Genomic DNA, 20,635 nt, shown 5'->3' on the forward strand with positions numbered 1-20,635 from the left:
CGGGAATGGACAGAGTGAATAAACCCCCTTGGTGGCAGATACATAACACACATTACAATGAAGACAGCCCCACTAACTCCACATGGTGAATACTTAACTTGAGCCTCCCCAAAACCTAATCATCCTTCATCTTTTATCTACATGCTTTTGGGTGTTTCTGTACAAATGCAAATGTAATTCAATTGGACAATTTGCTGAGTGCATCATCTTCTGCAGCGCCAGTGACATTGGCTCGGTTCATATTACCGCAGGTGGCTCAGGTTGACACTCAATCACATTGTTATTCGGATTCACCATATGGCTCACATTTTCCAACAGCGTTTAAAACATTCAAGGACTAATAGCTGACGCACACGCAGTGCAAGTCAACAAATCCTCGTGTTACAGAATGGAGGGTGATCAATAAAAAGACACCATGAACTCACAGCACATTACAGACCTTTATACACCATGTCTGAATTATGCTAAAAATACGTCTTGCTGAGACATTGTCCTTGAGCAAGAAATCTTATCCTGCTATTCCCCTGGCCGCGTTTGGAACACTAATCATATGGGGCTGCTCAATACATTTGAAACGCAAATAACTACCATCGCTCCTGGGAGGGGGAGGAGCAGAGGGGGCTGAGGCAAGCAGATGACAAGTTTAGGAAGAGGACAGGGTCTGATCAACTGTGTCAACACGAAGGTTAAGACTAATGTTTTTCAACCATTCCACCTCGTTACTTTGAGTAAACAGCGAAAAGCACAAGGTCGATCCAACCAAACAGCTGTATTCCTTTTTAATATTCACAATCACTGCGCGGAGTAACCTTGACATTTTCTTTAAGGGAACACATAAAAACCTGTTGCTTATTATGAGATGGAAATGTGATACCCCGCTCCTTAGAGGGGAAAGTACAATAAAAGTTCAACCAAGTAGACGTTATATTCTTTGTAATCTTTGCTCATTATTCCAGCATAACAAAATGAAACATATATATAACTCTAATGGTATATCGGGAGCAGCTGTTTCTGTAAACTAGCTATATTTCCCCTCCGCGTTGCATTACGTATTGCAGCAATTGCGCCATTAATCCATAAATAAACAGTCCTGCTTGGCAGGTGAAGGGTTACGTTTTCATGAGCAACATAGGCCTACATATTTCCCTTTCAAACAAATTGCATTGATAGCAAAGTATATCAGTGTACGGCATGAAGCCGCACCACTTTGACATAATAACCTTCATAAATGTCACTCGTTCCCTTTAAGGCATCGCAGCTGCCTGCTTTATCAGCTTGCCATTATTAATCAATTCCCACTGACCGAGAGCGTTTGAGCGCGTATGGGGAAAATGTCCGCTTACAATACAATGCTTTTTACTGAGAAAACGGAACGCGTTCATGTCTTTTTGATCGCGTTGCTCAAGATTTGAAGCTGACGATTAAACTTGACAGATCACATTCTTGATCTTGTTGCTCGATTGTTCACGCTCTAACGTCTTAATTTAGCTTTTCAAAACGCCCATGACAATAAGGATTTCTAATTTGTCATTGTATCACACCCCATTAATCATCCCAGCCATACACAACACTGACTAAATAAAAGGCGTTTGATTTATAGCACCGTGCGTAATTTCCGCACTATTTTTTTTTAACTAAACGGACATAAAACGTGAAAAGCACTGAACTTTATGCTATCTTAAACCAAACGGGTTTAGAAAGATAACGCACATCTGTTATCTAAACAAGCATTGACATTGCAGACAAAAAGGACAATTCAAGCGTTAAGACAGGGGGGTTGTGTTTAGAGAACACAGCTTGTCCACATTTAATGCATGTCGATGTGCATTATAGGAAATGTGTTGCGAGTTATCAGTCTTTGTGCCACATCAAACAGAAAGCGGAATAGACTCATTGTCACGCATAGCTTGCTTTAGGCTACAGGTCATATCTTAACGACACCTCGGTGTTAAATTGTTTTAAATGTTATTCAGAGAAGGGACGTCGCCATACAATTACAGTGAAGCATGCTAGTAGGAAAATATGTTATTACCTCTCCGTGGGTGACAGTTCTCCCCTGGGGGGTATCTTCAGGGAGAAAATAAAGTTTGGAGCTGGATAAAAGTTGTTTGGTTGTCCTTTCTTCCCACAGCAGCTGGAGTTCTGCTACACAAATGGAATCCCCTGGCTTACATCTCACGAAGAAAAAGTCGCCAAGGGACAATATTCTTGGTTTGCTATGAAGGTGAAACCTAAACGCCTTGTAGAAAATGTAAGGTCCGTGTGAACCGCAAGGCGAGCCGACCCACTGCGGAAAGAGCAATATGGGATTTTTTTTTTCATACATTGCCAAAGCGTATAAAATAAGTATATAGCTACAAATTGCATCATATACAATATAATTTGAACAAGATAACTATATTACGATGTAAATATGATATAGCCATACGTCTTCGCAAAAGCAAATTTACTGATCTAACCTTTTGATAGGCTAATGATATACTGTATATATAGCCTATATATATATATATATAAAGAGAGAGATAAATACAGCATACGTATTAATGAAGTTATGAGCAAAAGTTTCCTAATATAACATTAATTTCCCATAAGCTGTGGTAGAAATACATCCGTAACTTTGTTCATAAGCAAGAAATAAAAGCCTATAAAAAAACAAGCAGACTAGATGATAATACCATGAGTGAGTTGGGCTCCATCGCGAGGTTCTGAATTGATTAAACTCTACATTCTCTCCAAACTTGTTGGCTTGAATGGATTGCAAACGGTCCTGGCAGTCTGCAATATTTGCGCACGGTGGATTCCGCCCTGCGTCAATATGAAGTCCAAATAGTTCCAATCTGGCAGCCCAAAAATGTGTAAAAAAGTAATCTAATATTTTTTCAGACGTCCATGTTTCCAACAGAACAATTTGTTTCGTTTTTGCGCGAAACTATTGTCATATTAAATTCATAAACATGATGAGTGTATGAGTCTACTGCAACCGTATTACATAATTCGTATCCAGTTAAAAAATCTAAACCGTAAATACATTTCTTCTGCTGCAAGCATCAAAGTAGTATATCCGTTTTGTCAATGCCAGGATTCATTAATCATTTATTCAACCGTGTTTAAGTTAATGACACAGTAATACGCGTAATTGCCTTGCTATGTCCCTACCAGGACCTGCTGCAAGGACGTTTGTATGTGGTAATAGAAAGAACATTTCCTGTAGACCTGGGGATAGAATCAGGAGCGCGCGTCTTCCTATTTCTAGAATGCATGCACTGTATCCACTTTCGTCCAAAATGCCACTTGTGCTATCTCTCCAGGGTGTGTATGGTGGGGGAACGGAATAGACCGGCAGCAGGCGGGGAAATCATATCTTAAAACACATCGTTTAAGTGTGGAACTGAAGCAGAGCAGATAGTTCTTCCTCGGCGGTTTAGTGTATGTTTTAGGGTTTGGGCCAGGTTTTAGTGTAGACTAGATCCCGCCTTGGTTTTTGAACATTTTTATGATAGGTGTTGACAAGGCACGCGGATGCGTTTAGAATGCAGAATGCGCGCGTTTGGGGTCGTGTTTCTTTTATCATAAAGACCTTCTGTTGACGCTATTTGCACTCAGACACAGATATTTGGTCTTTTAACGTTGTAGTTAGGATTTAGTTCATGCTGCCGCGCAAAAGGAAACAATTCATATGTTTGCGCGGAATATGCTAGTGTGTACAACACATCTGTTAATAGTGTACTTCAAATGCTGGCCATTGTTTCGTCGGTGGGTTCTCTGAGTAATATATTATTTAGCTTAGGAGGGGCATTGGCAGCAACTGCAGCGGGATTTAATAACGCAAAGCAGAGAATTGCTGGGGTCGTTTCTGTACAATGAGTCCTACATGATTCAAAGCCGTAACGTCAGCTATTTTTGTTCCTTATGCAATGCTTTCTGTCACGAGGAGGAACCGGGCAGAATGATCGCGATACATTATAGTTTAGTCTTGATATTTAGTCATTTTCCACTGACTCGCCTTTTAGTCATTGATGGTTATCATTCATTGTAGGCTAAGTTCATGTGGATTTTTTAAATAATGATTTTGATTTTAATAATTTTCTTATTAAATTATTAACAACTAGCTACACTTGAATAAAACTGCTTCGATGCATAGCTGCATGGAACTTGTTCCATTTTGACTAATTGCACCATTTAGCCTCTGACTCTTAATCAATCATCCATTATTTTCTCAACTACCTAATCAAAACCAAATTGAAAATGACTTATGACAAAGATGTGTTTATACATCCTATTGACAAAATCCCCAAAAGATTCTGAATAAAAACACATGATCTGCATCATGAAAATAACATGTGTGTGCAGCAATCAGTTTGTTATTTTAGATCAGAATATAAAAAACAAAACTTTTTGTTATGCAGTATAGCCTTCAATCTTGTGTCACCAAAGACCATAACGAATAGGAGGTGATAACAAAAGCATAGTCAAGTCACCCAAGTGTCCTGAATCTTTGCCTACATTGTGGCTGTGTCAGTGACATGAGGCTGGGGAGGGAACAGCTTGGCCTAGCAGGGAAGAGGTGCAGCAGGCTTCCACAGATCAAATATCTCAGAGTGCTAAAACCAAGTGTTCTCCCTACAGTTCACACCTCTACAACTGACATGCTCTATGCACACAGACCATTATATGTCCATGCAATCGAACAATGCCCATTTTCAATACATTAAGCCTTTACAGCAAAGTATTATTGTTAAAAATAAAATTGTTCCATTAAATGTATTCCTAGTTCAGTGCTAGGTTTAATAATCGGCGTGACAATTAAACTGGTCCATGGTGAGTAAGTAAATTGCTTGGATATAAGATATTAGTGTAAGAGGTTACTGGACCGGAGGGAAAACAGATTGGCCTATTCCATATGTGGCTGTTGCTCTCACAGTGCTCCTCTGAATGCAGTAAGTAGAATGAGTACTAATAAATCAGGATAGTTATACTGCAGAGGATAATTTGCCTTACAGATGGGCTGTTTCAGTGTGTGCTGCGCAGCATGGATTTGTGGTTGCTGGTGACAATATGAGTACAGCAGATTGATAACCTAATCTTTCTCCTCTCTGAGCTGCAGGAAATATCCTCAGTTTTAGAGCTTGTGGAAAAATAGATCTGCAACCCTCATCTCTCTACTCCCTCCCTCCCTGCTTCCCTCTTTCTTTGTTTTTCTGTCTATTTTTCTCTCTCTTTTAATATCTTAGACATGTTTACCAGATGCAGAACAGCTCAGATGTTCTCCATGCAAATGGGGAAGAACATTTATATTGATTTAAGAGACAGATGAACATCTTTCAAACACAAAAAATTATCACAAGTCCAAACAAACACTAGTTATAAATCACACAATAATCAATAGACAAAAATAAATATTGGATTGATCACAAAGTCAGAAATTCTTCAGCTGATATTTTATCTTCCCGTTTATTAAGTCTGGTAAATGTCAGAGAGATTTTTTTCTGTAATCTCTCCGTCTCCTCTGATGCATCAGCGGAAAATGGATAGCTGTACAAGTCTTAGGCACTTATCAATCACTCCGATAAGCACCATCTGGTCCTGGTAGTATGGATGGTACAGAGCTACACAACAGCCTCAGTGATACATGAAGATCAGTTCAACCTGTGGGGACCAACTCAGAAACACCCTCTGCTGACCCTGAGGGTTCTATCCAGCTCACATCAATCTCCTTTATTGCAAATAGTTTTAAGTTTCACGACAGCGAATAGGATCACAGGACAACACTAACCTTTTGTGTTTCCCTGTCAGGTAATTTACTTACCGTGAATTCTGCCTGACGATAAGACGTATATTTGGTTTGTCTCTCATAGTTGCTTGTTACACACCTGGTGTTTGATGCAAGATGGATTGAAATACTATACAAAACTTATTTTATGACTTTCAAGAATAGGTAAACCTGCATTTTGATTTATATACTTCGACTAATGTATTCCTGTTTAATATTGCTACTGTAATAAAATCACATTGTTGAACATTCTTTGTATGCATTTGGGTCATCAACTGAAATTGTATTTTTTATTCATCTTCATCTTAGTCACACGTGAATATTGTTGAACACATATTCATTAGGCATATCATGAACAGACACGGCTACCATCCACTCTTACAGAAAAAAATGTTTTTACTGAATACTATGAAGATATTATCAAGGCTACAACTCTGAATGGTGTTCATACGAAGGCTTTTACTAATGAAATTCAGTAATTCACGGGAGCACACCCTTAAGGATTGGATGATTAAAGAATCACTGTTCATATTCTTATACAACCCACGTTTTGGTTGTCAAGGAATCAAAAGTATGGAGTGTGGTGTTTCATTCTAATACAACAATACTAACGTAGCATATGAACATTAGCATATTCAACTAGAATCAAGCAATGAAGCTAAGGGGGAGCTAAGGGCAACTACCAGCTCAGTAAGAGTGTACTGCACCAGGTGGTTTAGATTTCAGTTTCCAATATATCACACAAACCTATCATGTTCCCCTCTGGCCATCCGCTCTAAAGCCTTGTTACACCCGCACTGCTGCAAGGGCAACAAACAAAACATTTTATTGGATGGCTTGAGAGAACAGTCAATGTTAAAACTTCTGACACAATCAAACGGGTGGTAATGCATTGCACAATATATAGGATAAAGGTATGTCATAAGTGGGGAGATTATACTATACTGTCAGAGCTCTGCCCTGAAATATAACACTAAAGAATGTTATGGTTGACACAATATTATGAATGCTGATAGATGAGTCAAGGACAAATTATTTATCATGACTTGCCAAGATGGACCTTTTAGAGAAAGATTTTCCCACGGAACAAGACTGAGAGTTTATCTACATGACTAAATATATTACACATTTCTAACAATCGTGTATTTGGTTTAAGACATGTGCTTAATCCATGGCATTAAAATCTACACAACAGAACACAACAATTGAATAGAGTAAGATCGTAAGAGTCATGTACACACAGTCTTGTGTGTTTGTCATTAAGATGTTTGTAATGTTGCACTCATAGACATGGTATTGCACATTGAACTGCCTGTAAATGGATACAAAGGCATTTACCTCTAACCTTGAAATACTCTGGCCTAGAAAGACAAACATCATGATTCAACAACATTGCATGATTCATGAGCCAGTACAACAGGAAACCATGATCTAAGATTAGAACAGTTTCTGTAAATTACTTCATTATTATCTCATAGCTGGAATGCCTGATGATCTTGTAGTGTTATTGTATACCAACTGGTTTATTAAGTCAGCTCTCATTCTCTTCGAGCTCGTTCTGGTGCAGAGAGCTGGTGGTATGTCAATAAAAATTGACCTTTGCAACAGTTTTCTTTCAGTTTTACACCAGTCTCCTCACGGCTGCCTCCACAACACCATTATGCTAGCAAATCACTCCTAGATAAGATTAGCCTTAAAACATTTAACTGTTAAGAAATGACTCAAACAAATGGAGGCAGGAGGCAGGCAGGCAGGGAGGAAGACACAGTGGAGCTTGATCTACGGCAGCTTGTAGAGAGGAGAGATTAATGATTTAAACATCCAGCCCTACAGAGTCAATGAATTTCATTATGTAAGCAACATTAATGACGCCTAACAGGACTTGAAATGAATATAAACTACAGCGAATGGTAATGAGCTGAACCCAAGGCTGTATTTTTATTGGATTTGTTGAGACATGCAGGAAACATATTGTCAGAGTTAAAAGTGTCTCTCTGACTAATGTAAATATGACTAAACTAATAACAGAAGGTTTAGAGTGTGATTCTATAGTGAGCGAGGACTTGTTATTTTTTCTTATCAGAGATGAAGGAAATGAAACAAGGATTTTGCTCAAACAAAACACAGTCTCTTGTTTCTCCAGTCTTATCAATGTCGTTTACAAACCTCTTTATTAAGGGCCAAAGTGAGACTTCAACAAAGACTCTACTCTTAAGTGACATGCTTAGTTCTATTATAGACATCATTACATCTGTGTTTAAAGAACATGACAGACACCACTCTGAATAGAACGTGTCTCACCAGTTTTTTTTTCACAACGAAAACAGGGTATTACATTACATGGTAATTTAGGAATGTACTAAGCGCCAGCAGCCGACAAGCCAGGCATTTTGAGTAACCCTCATAACTTCTCTGCTTTGAAGGAAACAACACTGAACATCTGGCCTGTGTAGTGTGTGTGTGTGTGTGTGTCTGAGTGTGTGTGTGCGTGTGTGCGTATGTGTGTGTGTGTGTGTGGGAGGGGGGTATTCAGTCATACCTGCAATTGGAAAACAATCATCAAAAGGTCACTTTCATAATTTGCATGGTGGACTGGACATCATATGCCGGACAGTATATGTAAATCTAAAGTAGAACAAAAATAGTAGTAAGTCTTATGACTTTTGAAGTCTGTGTACTCTATGGTTGTACAAACACAGCAAACCTGAACTTGTGTGTTACAGCATGTGTAGCATTGTTGTCGAGGTGTGGAACTGTGTGTTGCATGGATGTCAAGGTGAGTTGCTGTGTGTTGCAAGATAAAAATGTGTTTAAATGTGTTGCCGGTCTGCCAACGTTGGCCCTTGTCGCCAACATGGTCTTCTGTGACAGACCACACAAAGTTACCGGTCCCTACCCATCCATCTACCTGACAATCCTGTGGTTTTATGCTGTACTTCCCAGCCCTGTAGCTAACCATTGTCTAAACTGACAAACAACAATGTAGAGTGCTGCCATTGCTCTGCTAATTCAGAACTCTGAATATCTGTGTTTCACCATACATCTGCAATTTTCTTTTCAACTCTTACAACAATAATCTTTGAGGGTTTTAAGTTGTTTTAGGTGGAATTGTATGGGCATATGTGGAGCTTTATGTGACATTGCTTGTAAAAAGGGCTATGCAAATACAATTTGATTTGAAATGCTAAACTATGATTCAGGTGTGACTCAGATGGCATTAAATAGCAGAACATGTTGTTCAGACACATACAGTACTTCCACCACTGTTCTTTGAGCCGGATCACCTTTATAATATCCTCTTACGCTTCTCAGTTGTAACAGTGTGACCTGCGCCCAGACTAGCTATATATTAGCTATAACCATAAAGCCTTGCGGCAACATCTCCATTCTGGTAGTAAATGTCATGACTGAGTGCATGAGATGCTAAAGGGATTACATTTCACACAGTGCCAAGACCTGCATAAAATGTCCTTTTATTTAATTATCATTCACCTCACAGCTTTATCTAAGAGTCTAACAAATTGTGAAAGGAAACACTTGCAAATACTCATTCACTTCATAATCACAGCCGTGTGTTAAATACCAGGAGTCAAAATGGTAAACATGGCAGCATTATCAACTAAGCACTCTCACAGAAATACAGTTGAGTGTTTTCGAAAGTAAGAGTGGAGCTGGGAGACGTATATAGTTTTTCTGTGACCACAAAAAACAGCAGTTGGTTTCCTGTTCTCTAATGTCAGGACATGTGTCTGTGCTTCAAAGTAAGACAGTAAGTGCAGGAAATACACTATGACTCACCAATCTGCAGTGTGGTCTTTTGGCCACAGGAGGGCGGGAGCTTTCCTCAACTGTGACAGAACAGTGAAACACAGGGTAATCTGTGCTCGGCTTGGCAGGAACTCTATCAATCAGTTGGAGGTACAAAGGGAGCACTTTCCTGCAACATGTTGTACAGACACGTTCAACTGGAATTCAAGAAAACATTCAGCACTCTTTTGTCCAGTTACTCTTTGAAAAACCTGGGCTGTGACATGATAACAATACCAGTTAAAGGTATAAGCCAGTTGTGCATGTGCATACTTCTTCCCCCACACAAAAAGTAGACAACTAAGCAAATAGAATCCAGGAGCACGGTGGCTGTTGCTACTTAAAGCCATTAAATAGCATTACGTTGTAGGCAAAGAAGTAAGCTATGAACATTTTTTTCATGATATGGTAGAGAGCAATACATATTGTAAATGTTACTGACAATAACTTTAATCATTAAAACCAATAACACTGGATTCAGAAAACAATCCACAAATTATACGTATACTTTTTTTTCTCGTCAAAGTCGAAGAAAGCAGATGTGGTGAACTTTTCTATTTTCTATTCTGTGTAAAAGGAGAGAACAAAGTGGATGACGTAGCTTGAGATAGTGTTTCTTTGTCATGCAGAGATGCCAAGAATTCTGAGGAACTCAATCTGTTGGGAAGCCAACACACACACACACCACAAATATAAGTGAGAACAGCTAAAATAACAAACCTGAAATATTCAATCAGCATTCTCTGATGCAGTGTACATTTACTGTAGTCTTTCACTCTAATGAAGTAGATTTATTCAAATGTTTGAGGAAAGATAACATTTATCTTAGATGATATATGCATATGGTTGCCTTTGCTGTACATAATAAGTAGCTCTAATCAGCTTTTGAGTTGCAATGTGTTGGAACTTTAACTGAAATAGTTTAGGACTGCAATGGACTCCCTGTTGTCATTATATAAGAAACCTTCAGTCCTAATGAGATTTATCTGTCTCATTCACTGAACAAGTATGGTTTTATTTTCATGATTTTGGTTAATATTCCATTATACCTTAAAGGTTTCAGTAAATTGTCAGGGGATGAAATTGAAAAAAGACACATTGAGTCACACAACAGTTAATAAGATACATTTGTGTGAACCTGAAATACATTACATTCATACTGTTGAACATGACATTACAGTCAGTTAACCTCTCAAAACCAAATATGTTGTCTAATTATTCTTAATGTTCCCACTGTTTTGTATGTATTTGTTGGAAGTGTTTTTCAGTTGATCCAGTCTGGAACTGTAGTTCTTCTCCTGAACTCGAAGCTTTTCTGTGAACTCAGCCTGTAGGTGAAAGCAAGAGGACAGTAAAGATCACTATGGTGAGCCCTTCTGATATTACTGGTGTGTATAACTGACAATATCTGATCATTATAACCATATGCTCCAGCAAAGGAAACATGCTCTTAAGGCTATTGAAACTTGTTTGCTTGAGTGGTCACAGTCACCAAGAATCCCATGTCCATTTATTTTCTCTGGAATACTGTATGCTTCCAAATTAAACGGTTCCAATCCACTTATGGAATTCACCCACAGCTTTACCCCAACGTTTGCCAACTTCAAATCTTAGACCATATATGGGCTGATGAGATCCACATGCTTTGAGAGTGAAACTCCTGGGAACTTTTTGAAACTAAAATATTGGTTGGTTGGAGGCGGGAAAAATGGAGGCTATTAAATATAATTCACCAGAGAACAGCAATTTGGAATGGCAAAGACAATCCACATGAAAGCTAAAACCTTTCTAGCACAAAATAGAGAATTGAGATATTAAAAAAGGGTACACTTGCATACATTGTTCTATACATGTTCTGCATTTTTACCATAGTTTTTCTTTAATAGGACTAGATTTACTTTTCAATGATACATATACTAGATCTACTTTTCTACATAAGCTATGCAAATAATACCACTTGAATGGATATTTAAATTTAGCAGAGTAAAAATATGTAATTGACCTTGATGAGGCAGAGAGAAAAGAGGAATATGCCCAAGAGAACAGATAGAAATAGCTGTGGTTCTGTACAGGATCATTCACAATCAGGATTTGCACGCACGCACACACGTGCGCGCGCGCACACACACACACATACACACACACACACACACATTCAGAGCTGCAGCAGTAAGTCTCATGTTACACCCGACCCACTTAATAACATGTAGACAAGCTTGTGCAGCTGTTCAATCCTTTGTCAAACTAGGCCTGGGACACTTTTACTGTTATTAAATGTCTCCACAGGCATATTAGAAGCAGAATGAATACCATTCATGCTTTTTACAACATAAAAGATCTATGAGAGCACAGTTCAAGGCAGCACTGCCTTCCAAAACATCTGAAATATTCAACTTGTGAGAACATGTGAACTTATGTAAACACTGCTGCTTGACCATGTTCACTTTTCATAATGGACCATTTCAGTTGTGGTATGTAAAAATACTTACTTTTTTTTTCATCAGCATAGGCATAGCAGTCTTACCATAGAATTGTTAAATGTGCTGTGTAATCTCATGACATACCTTCAGGTTTCCCAGCATGCCCCTGGTCATCTCTACCAGCACCTCTTTGACATCCTCTACGCTATAGCTCGGCAGCTCCTCACCATCCTGGAACTGTATGTCACCTGGCTCCTCCTCCTGCCCCTCCTCCAGGCCACTACTCACCTCCTGGGTCAGTCAAATAGACACAGGTTCATTCATACTGTCCTTTCCTCAGTAGGCCTGCTATCGTTTGACACTATTCTGCAGATCTACTGAAGAGGAACATTGCCAGCTAGTGGTTGTTTGTAGAATTGCAACTGTCGTTGACTTGGGAACCATTCTAGCCTGACGTTGTCATACTCATAATTCTAGTCAAAATATGAGTCTGAAAACTCTCCGTTGGGCTTTGACTATGGGGCGTGTTTCAACCAAACTCGTAAAACAAATGCCTCTTCGCTCAATTGGATAGACCTACAACCAATCAGAGCAACGTAATATGTTGTTTGTTGAAAACAAATTCAACCCAAGGGCTCTTTCGTGACATTGTTGATTACGTTACTGTTGATCATCTGTCCATCATCGTATAAATCCCGCCCTGGCAATTTCCTTGGTCCGCCCAGATCCTGGTTTTATGTAGTTGTTCCCAATACGAGACCCTCCAGACCCAACTTCCCGACCAAATTTTTTTGTGGGCGGGGAGAAGTTGGGCTGGCAGCCAGGCTAGAACCATTCTCTAATGGTGCCAGGAATCAACAAGGCATGGTTGTTTTGTCTTTGGAGAACATTTACTTGATAATTTTCGGAGAACTATTTGCTGTTGTTTAGAACATGGCATGGTTTACAACTGAGGTTTCCACAATACGCCAACTGCTTTTTGATTTCGAAATATATAGCTAGAGAGGTAAATACTACTTTTTAAAACATTTACATATTTTATTGTGTTCAAACGTAACATAATATCTTCGAACCCTGATCATTTAGATTTAGACTTAGATTTTGACATTTGATCATTGATACTGTATTTTCAAATAAAGGATGAGTGTTTAGAGGAACTGAGCAATGCTGCAGCAGTTTGATTAAATATGGTGCAAGATCCCTTTCTGTCCTTGAGAGGATTTGTTAAAGTTTCCTTCCTTGTCACTGCTACATCACCTCCTTCTGCTTCTCCATAGGGGGTGGGGCCAGGAAGCGGAAATAGATGTCAGCTGGCATGCCCTCCTCCAATGGCGCCACTACGTCATCTGAACAGATCACTTCAATGGTCCTCTACAACACAGAGGTAGAAAACATATATTCTTACTGACACTGTCTCTCTGTCTTCAACTATCACTAAAGCAACCACAAGCACGTAGAATATGATAGAGCCCCACCTCCATGCCGAGCAGGAGTTCCTCTCTGGAGTTAGTGAAGAGAAATTCATACAGACGGTAGTTCTGGAACAGACTAACAGAGAACAGTGTGGCTAAGGTCTGAAACCCTGGGGATGGTTAATGTGAGTTGAGAGAATTAGTCAAGTCTGACTGGCACATACAGTAGGGCATTGGCATGTGGCATTAGCTTTGAGAGGGTACTGAGGTTTGCCTTGATGAACCACTATATAATATTACTTACTTACGATTGTCTGAATCACAAGACAATCACTGAATGTCTTGAATTACATCAAGTCTCTCCTCCACCCACCACCTACGGTCTTCTTCTGACAACCGTCTGGTGGTCCCACCGCTCAAGAGTGCCTGGTCCCAACACAAGCTCTTCTTCTGTCTGCCCCCCCAATGGTGGAATCAACTCCCCACCTCCATCAGAGACACTGACTGTCTCCCCTCCTTCAGGAAAAGGCTTAAGACACACTTGTTCCGGTAGTACAACGGTACTTAGGAATGATTTTCTGGACCTGATGCTAGTTTTCCTCCAGCATCACAATGACTCTTATTGAGAGACTTGTTTCTCTTGTTGGTTAGTTGTAACTGATTTAAATTATTGTACATGCTGTGAAATATTTTACTGTTTACTGTTGATTGCTTTTCTACAGGTACACTCTTGCACTTTTTGAGGTTCATGTTGTTTAATTGTAACTTGTTTAACTACATGCTCTTATGGTTCTTCCCTTTGGCACTTATTTGGTTTTTCACAATGTATGCTTCCTGTTTTGGCTACACGCAATGTTTGGGGCTATCTCGGTGTTATGATCAGTGACCTATGCACTTTTGTAATGCTCTGTCTTGGAAGTCGCTTTGGATAAAAGTGTCTGCTAAATGAATAAATGTAAATGTAAATGAATCATCTTGAATTTAAAAATGAAATCAGTGATACTCATCAGAGTCGCTGCAGAAGCTGTGTGACCAGTAATGAGGAATGAGACAGCAGATGTACCTGTATCTGAGGTGATCAGTGAGTGCCATGGCCTGGTCTGCATCCAGAACTGGGCTACCATCAGCCTCTGTAGGGGACTGGAGAGACGCAGCGACTGCCCTGTTAAACTTAGTGAAGTTCTCTACAAAAGGCATCTGCTTCTCTGAAACGACATTGGGAAATGATAAGTAAACTCTTGTCTACTTGTTGTGGAACTGGTGAAGACTGATCTATGAACTATGACCTCTGAGTTGAAACCAGGGTCACCAAGACCAACCTCTTCAAGCTCCTACAGTGGTTCCTCATCTACAAAAATCTTTACTTCATAAAACAAATATGTGATATGAGCTATATATACTTATATGCATAGGTATACTATCTGTGTCTGTATGTGTGTGCATTTATAACAAATAGGTCTATTACAAATCAGATATATATAGACATGTATCAGATGTGTGCAAGTAAAAAACTGCTATAGTATAAAAGGCTGATCTAAAGGCAGTTGATCAGCTTACAACCAAGATATCCACCTTGACTCACCTATTATATTATCCAAGAGCAGTTGTAAAACAGCCATGACAAAGGAGACTTGGTGGCAGCTGAAGTTCATCTCCTTGGCCCACCTGAAGCCACACACATAGTAGTCCACCATGGCTACCTCCTTCAGACAGGTCTGGTAGTTCTTTAGCCCAAGGGCCTCCAAAATGTGTCTGGTGTATCACATTGGTGCAAGTTAAACCAGGTGACCATCACTTTACCCCTAGCCTAGGTCTACTGTAGGAAGATAACTGTCTATTTGCTAACATGCAAAAACAACGATAAAACATTAGGCTAACAATGTTGGCTACTGTCAATTTGTCATTGTATGTTATAAGTGTGTTAAGTATAATAGTTAGTAGGGCCTATTGTAGGCGACCCTTTTCAGTTTGGCCAAGAACACTCCCTACGTTTGCACTTCGTCCACAGTCAAATCCAGAAGCGCGTTGATCTGTTCATGTGTGAATAGGTCCCACTGGGGAAAAGGTTTTTCATTGGCATCGCTGTCCTGGGCAAAGAGACACATTGCTATGTTTACAGTACAAGTTAGTTGTGTGAGTCACGAAACAGTAAGCGACACTATCTTAGGCCCTACTGTGCTTTATAACAAACCGTTAGAGCAGACAAACACGATTGTCAACAACTAACGACTACTGTTTAAGTAAGAAGTGACATACTTTGAATGTAGCGTCTTCATTGTCGTTTGCGTTTTTGTCCATCGTCGTCTTGTTACCTTGTTTCACTTTTCCTGACATGTTGACTTCCGTAACCTTGGTAACACCATCATCGAGGGCGGGACATATTGAGTTCCCACGTGTTGGGAAACCTGGGTGCCTTAGGGCACAATTTCCTTATTTTTTTTAAATGCAATAATCAAGGGAAAAATATTAGTCAATGTATATGTTATATTTGTATTCTCTGTAGTTTTCAGGGTAAATCAGGTGGTTGATTTATTGGTCTCCCTCTATATTTCTGTATGCCATTCGTCAGTTGTCCATCTGTATACGCATGAAAACCAAACTGTGTCAGTGTGTCTGACACACTGTCCTTACAGGCACGTCCCCTCCTAATCTAATGTAAATCCACGGTGTCAATCTTCCGTTCTGCTACTAAATTGTCAGAAGCGGTCTACAGCCAATACTATTAGCCTATGGTGGAGGCGTGCCTATCCTCGACTGACCGAACTTTTTTTCTTTAGGGAGTTGGAGTGAGCAAATTAATATACCGCTAACGTGGCTGCTGAAAGTTATCTGATTCATGCAAAAATATGATTGTGCAGTTTACTTGCGCGGTTATTACCAGATTCTTATTCATCCTCGTCTCCCTAATCGGAGTGTGGAGGGTGGTGATGGTTAAGAATGACGGAGTCTACTGGTTTCTAACTATCCTCTACCTACCTTTGGTGATTGAGATGGTTTTAACACTCAAGCGAAGAAAGGGGAAGGATTATGAATGGTAAGAAAAAGTTTTCTGCTGTATAGATTTACATTTCACATTTACATAAATACTCATGTATACTTGAGTTCACTATCCAACCTGTATTTACACTGGTAAATGTAATTGAGATGTTCACAACCCTGTAGGTAGGTATAGGTAGGTAGGTATGAAGGTGGAAATGAGGAGGAAGATGGGAGACCATGCCTTAACATTTATAACAACATATTTTCTCTAAGTAAATGTGCCTGGGGTAGGGAGCCCATAAATGTGCCCAAATCATAATTTTTTTCTGGGATGAGTGAAAATACCTTCACAATGTTCTTCGAACTCTCTACAGGTTTTCTCCGGCAATCTTTCTCTTCCTCATCAGCATCATCCCATCTCTGTGGCTCCTAGAGTTGCATCACCAGGAAAACAAATCCAGTGATTATAGGGTGGGCTATGTGCTATGTAGCCAAAGTAGCCTTATCAAATATTCCATGTTGCATCCAATCACAAATCATGGATCGGCAAGTATACATTTGAACTTTTCTCTAACTCATTGTTTGCTCTTTTCCAGTGTGATAAACTTGATTCAGCTGAAAGCATCAAGGCCTTTATAAATATGTGGCAAAACTCATCAAATGGAAGTGAACCTTTCAAGGTAAATCTTGGCTTTTACTTGACGTTACTTTCAAATGAGAGAAGATTTTACTTGGGCTTGTCCAGACAGTGGGCCTCTATTCACACAGTTGGTTTGGTAATGTTGGTTCACCTCAAAGACTCTGTTGTTTGTGAGCAAGGGGATATTTTCCCCTTAAAAGTCAGAGACGCAGACTTGTTTTTTTAATGAAAAGGCCCGCCTTTAATAAAAACAATTACAAGTTGGGCATGTACAGGCTTTTTATGAAGCCTATATGGGTACAGTCTGAGTTTGATCTGTTTCTAAACCTCAGTTTCATAAACAGAACTCATTTTGAGAAGTGTACAGTCCATTCATTGTGAAATTGAGAGATCATAGAAGTTCCTCAAGCTTTCATGTCAAATTGTATTTTATGTAACCAGCTGAAAAGGGAGAAAAAAAACGAGAAGAGATACTGTACAAAAACGGTCAAACGAGACACAGACTTGATTCAATCCTCCACTGAGCGGAGGCAGTCCTGCAAATGAAAACCGCTAACATCTCTTAGGTTGCTCAAGGTTGGACATATGTGGTCCTGTACAGGAGGTCAGGTAGTTTGATATTCACCTCATACAGACCACACACTTCTATCTTATCACCCTCTGGGGTTTCCTACTAGGGTTCTGTGACCCTGCTGTCGTCGGTGTGTGCCAACAATTGGATCCTGGCACTACACCAGATCCTGCTGATTCTCTTGATCCTGGGAAAGTGGCTTCTGCCAACCGGTGTAGGTGTTACCAGAAACCAGCTTTCCCAGCTCCTCCTCGTCTTCGTGGGCACTGCCGCAGACATCCTCGAGTTCACCAGTGAAACGCTCTCCGATGTCAAGTGAGTCTTTTACTTGATACACCCCTCGATGCACTATTACATGGACGAGTACAGATTGTGATGTAGCTCGGTGAACCTAGCCCAATGCAAGGCCCTTAGCTCAGCAGGTTTATATGGCTTTGTAACATTTTCACTGACATTTAGGAGTTCAGCATTGCGATGCCCTCAGATGTCAAGTGTCATAGCAACCTTGGTTGAAATGTCTTACAGGGATAGCAGTCCCAATGTGGTGTACATCATTCTCGGAGTGTGGACATGGAGTATGCTGCAGTTCCCCCTACATATCTCAGGTACAATATATCCATTTTGACTTGCACATCCAGCAGATAAATAAAATGTTTGACTTTGTTATTTTCTCCATCTCTTCTGACAGTGTCATGTCAGTGACTGTGCGTGTGTCTGTGTTCTAGTGTTGAATGCTCCCGTTGTTCAGTCAGAAGGCCAGGGTGGCTCCCTGCTCTCTCGTTTGAAAATGGACATCTGGAGCATTGTGGGGAGCTTTTTCATCCAAGACGGTCCCTTCCTGGTCGTCAGACTCACTGTTATAGTTTACTTCAATGTGGTTCACCAGATGCTCATCTTCTTCTGCATCAAGAATTTCCTGGTGGTCATACTAAACTTATACCGTCTCTTTGTCATCATTTGCGACCACAAATCCTCTACTGAGAACTAGGTTTGGACGGCAAACTACAGCAGCAAAATCACTTTACCATCAAATCATGCATTTACAATAGATGCGAGAGGCGCACAGTACCGATCAATATTTTCGTGCCTCAATGGAATTTAGTGACATACACAGGACAGTGCAGTATACTTTTTATCCAAACAGACGTAGCAAATAATACATATTCTTGCTTTTCCCTTTCCTACTTATGTCTCTTTGAAGGTTATTTTTGTTTTTTTTATCGGTAATCTGTTCTTGTGAATGATAATGACCTTAAAGCCATGTTGACAAATAACATAAACATTTGTTATCTAGGGTCATTCTATGTTGTTTACAGTTCATTTCCTGCTAATTATCTTGATTGAAGTGTTTTTATACTCTCAATGTCTGGTTGCAAAAAAAAATCAAGTATAAACCAGTGGAAGTTAGCTGTGTATGTTTCATTGTTTATTATGTTTTACTGCATGCTGGGACTGGTCAATCGAGATCTAATGGACCACTGTCTTTATAATGCAATGACTATCTCGTAAAAAATGGGAAGGAAATTAATTTGGCACTCCCACTCTTCATTCTCCATCGTTTACCCCTTTGTCCTCTGTCATAAATACATGAACATCACATCACACACATATTGTGTGATTCAGTACAAATTGTTTCAACTGTAATGACATCAACTTTCCTTGCTGTGGCGCCATGGTACACTGAAAAACAGTAAGTGATGCAATCGTCATCCATTATTGAGATATTGAGAGATAATTTAATTAGTCCATTATTTGACATACTGACAGACTTTAGTTGTACATGATATTTAGACTCAATTAGTTTTACACTTGTTTAATTTCAGTTTTTCCTTATAGCTGCATCCACAATGGCCTTCACCTCTTGATGTAGGTCACCTCATATCTGAGCTGATTTTAATCAGGAGAAGACAAGCTTGTCTGCTTTCAAACTGGTTAGGGTAAGTTGGTTGCATAAGCTACATTGACAAAAACAAAATCCATACTTATGCAATGTTTCTGTGGTGTCTGTCGTGCTGGCATAGAAAATTCAAGTAGCTAGATACATTCCTGACATCCCCAAAAGTTTAAGATATAAGGAGGAAATCATGTTAATGTTCAGTTATTAATAAAAAAATTACAGAACAAAGCAATATGAGCTTTTCTGCACATGTTCAACCTATTCTTAAAAAAAATGTCATCTGTATCTCTGCTGATGAACCTAAGATGTAAGACGTTTTACTTAGAAACCATTTGAGAAAAACAATGGATGAACAATTAGGTAGTTTGATTATTGACACAATCACCAGCATTTTATGAAGCACCTTCATTTACTATTTATATGATTTATTTTTTATAGATACTCATAGAGACAGGAAAGCAGGGAGAGAAAGATGGGAAGAAATGCAGAAAAGGTCTTCCTTTCTGGCCGGGATCGAACCCAGGCCCCTGCAGCACCCTCGTCTGCAGATTGTTTGAGAGTCAAAGCTTTATTGCTAAGCTGGTCTTGTTTGGACTGAGAGTCAAAGTGACACAGTGTTAAATATGTTTCCTTTCCATCTCTTCACACATCTTTTTTATCCCCTCTTCTACTATGAGGATAGAAATCTATCCGGTCTGACTCATGGAAATTCAAAATGTTTCCAGAGTGACTTTCCCTATGAATAGCCAGTGTCAGTTAGCTCACCTGTCCTCTGTCTCTGTCTCTCACTCTCTCTCTCTCTCTCTCTCTCTCTCTCTCTCTCTCTCTCTCTCTCTCTCTCTCTCTCTGTCTCTCTCTCTCTCTCTCTCTCTCTCTGTCTGTCTGTCCGTCTGTCTCTCTGTCTATCTCTCTTTCACTCTATACAGCTGACAGTAAATTAATCTAGCAAGCAAGGTCCTAGCCTCTCTCTCCTAGTCCACTCACCCTCTTGTTCCCTCTCTCCCCCCTCTCTCTTTCTGTCTTTGTCTTTGAGACTGTGTGTTTGAGACCTCCACGAGGCCTTGAAAAGGTCCTCTCTCTCTTTCCTTGTGGACAGACAGAATTGTGTTCCTTTGTTAGGACAGACGGTGAAAGACAAG

The 20,635-nt window shown here is 39.7% G+C and overlaps 3 protein-coding genes across 4 annotated transcripts in view; 1 reads left to right on the top strand and 2 right to left on the bottom strand.

Moving 5' to 3' along the window:
* Positions 1-2,763, bottom strand: part of arid5b (AT-rich interaction domain 5B) — a 61,491-nt gene extending 58,728 nt beyond the window's left edge. Inside the window, exons 1-2 of the mRNA XM_084670931.1 lie at positions 2,676-2,763; positions 2,033-2,287 (exon numbers count right to left, since the gene is read on the bottom strand). Coding sequence (XP_084527057.1) covers positions 2,033-2,287; positions 2,676-2,696 — 276 coding nt within the window. The 5' untranslated portion in view covers positions 2,697-2,763. The remainder of the gene's footprint in view (positions 1-2,032; positions 2,288-2,675) is intronic.
* A 6,609-nt stretch (positions 2,764-9,372) lies between these two features.
* Positions 9,373-15,796, bottom strand: cabcoco1 (ciliary associated calcium binding coiled-coil 1). Of its 2 annotated transcripts, none has more exons than XM_084669344.1 (8): positions 15,666-15,796; positions 15,399-15,496; positions 14,992-15,074; positions 14,473-14,614; positions 13,473-13,545; positions 13,255-13,368; positions 12,142-12,288; positions 9,373-10,905 (listed from the first exon to the last, which is right to left on the bottom strand). In XM_084669344.1, the coding sequence occupies exons 1-8, from the start codon at positions 15,741-15,743 to the stop codon at positions 10,789-10,791; spliced, it is 852 nt and encodes a 283-aa protein (XP_084525470.1). In that variant the 5' UTR covers positions 15,744-15,796; the 3' UTR covers positions 9,373-10,788. The 2 variants fall into 2 exon arrangements, with proteins under 2 accessions (XP_084525470.1, XP_084525469.1); XM_084669343.1 differs by having other exon boundaries at positions 9,687-10,905; positions 14,992-15,161.
* A 459-nt stretch (positions 15,797-16,255) lies between these two features.
* Positions 16,256-18,587, top strand: tmem26b (transmembrane protein 26b). The gene is made up of 6 exons (XM_084670456.1): positions 16,256-16,443; positions 16,763-16,859; positions 16,985-17,068; positions 17,706-17,914; positions 18,125-18,204; positions 18,325-18,587. The coding sequence occupies exons 1-6, from the start codon at positions 16,256-16,258 to the stop codon at positions 18,585-18,587; spliced, it is 921 nt and encodes a 306-aa protein (XP_084526582.1).
* Positions 18,588-20,635: the final 2,048 nt, after the last annotated feature.

Source organism: Hypomesus nipponensis, chromosome 13 (assembly GCF_054491055.1).
Source record: "Hypomesus nipponensis isolate SF chromosome 13, ASM5449105v1, whole genome shotgun sequence".
Lineage (NCBI taxonomy): Eukaryota > Metazoa > Chordata > Actinopteri > Osmeriformes > Osmeridae > Hypomesus > Hypomesus nipponensis.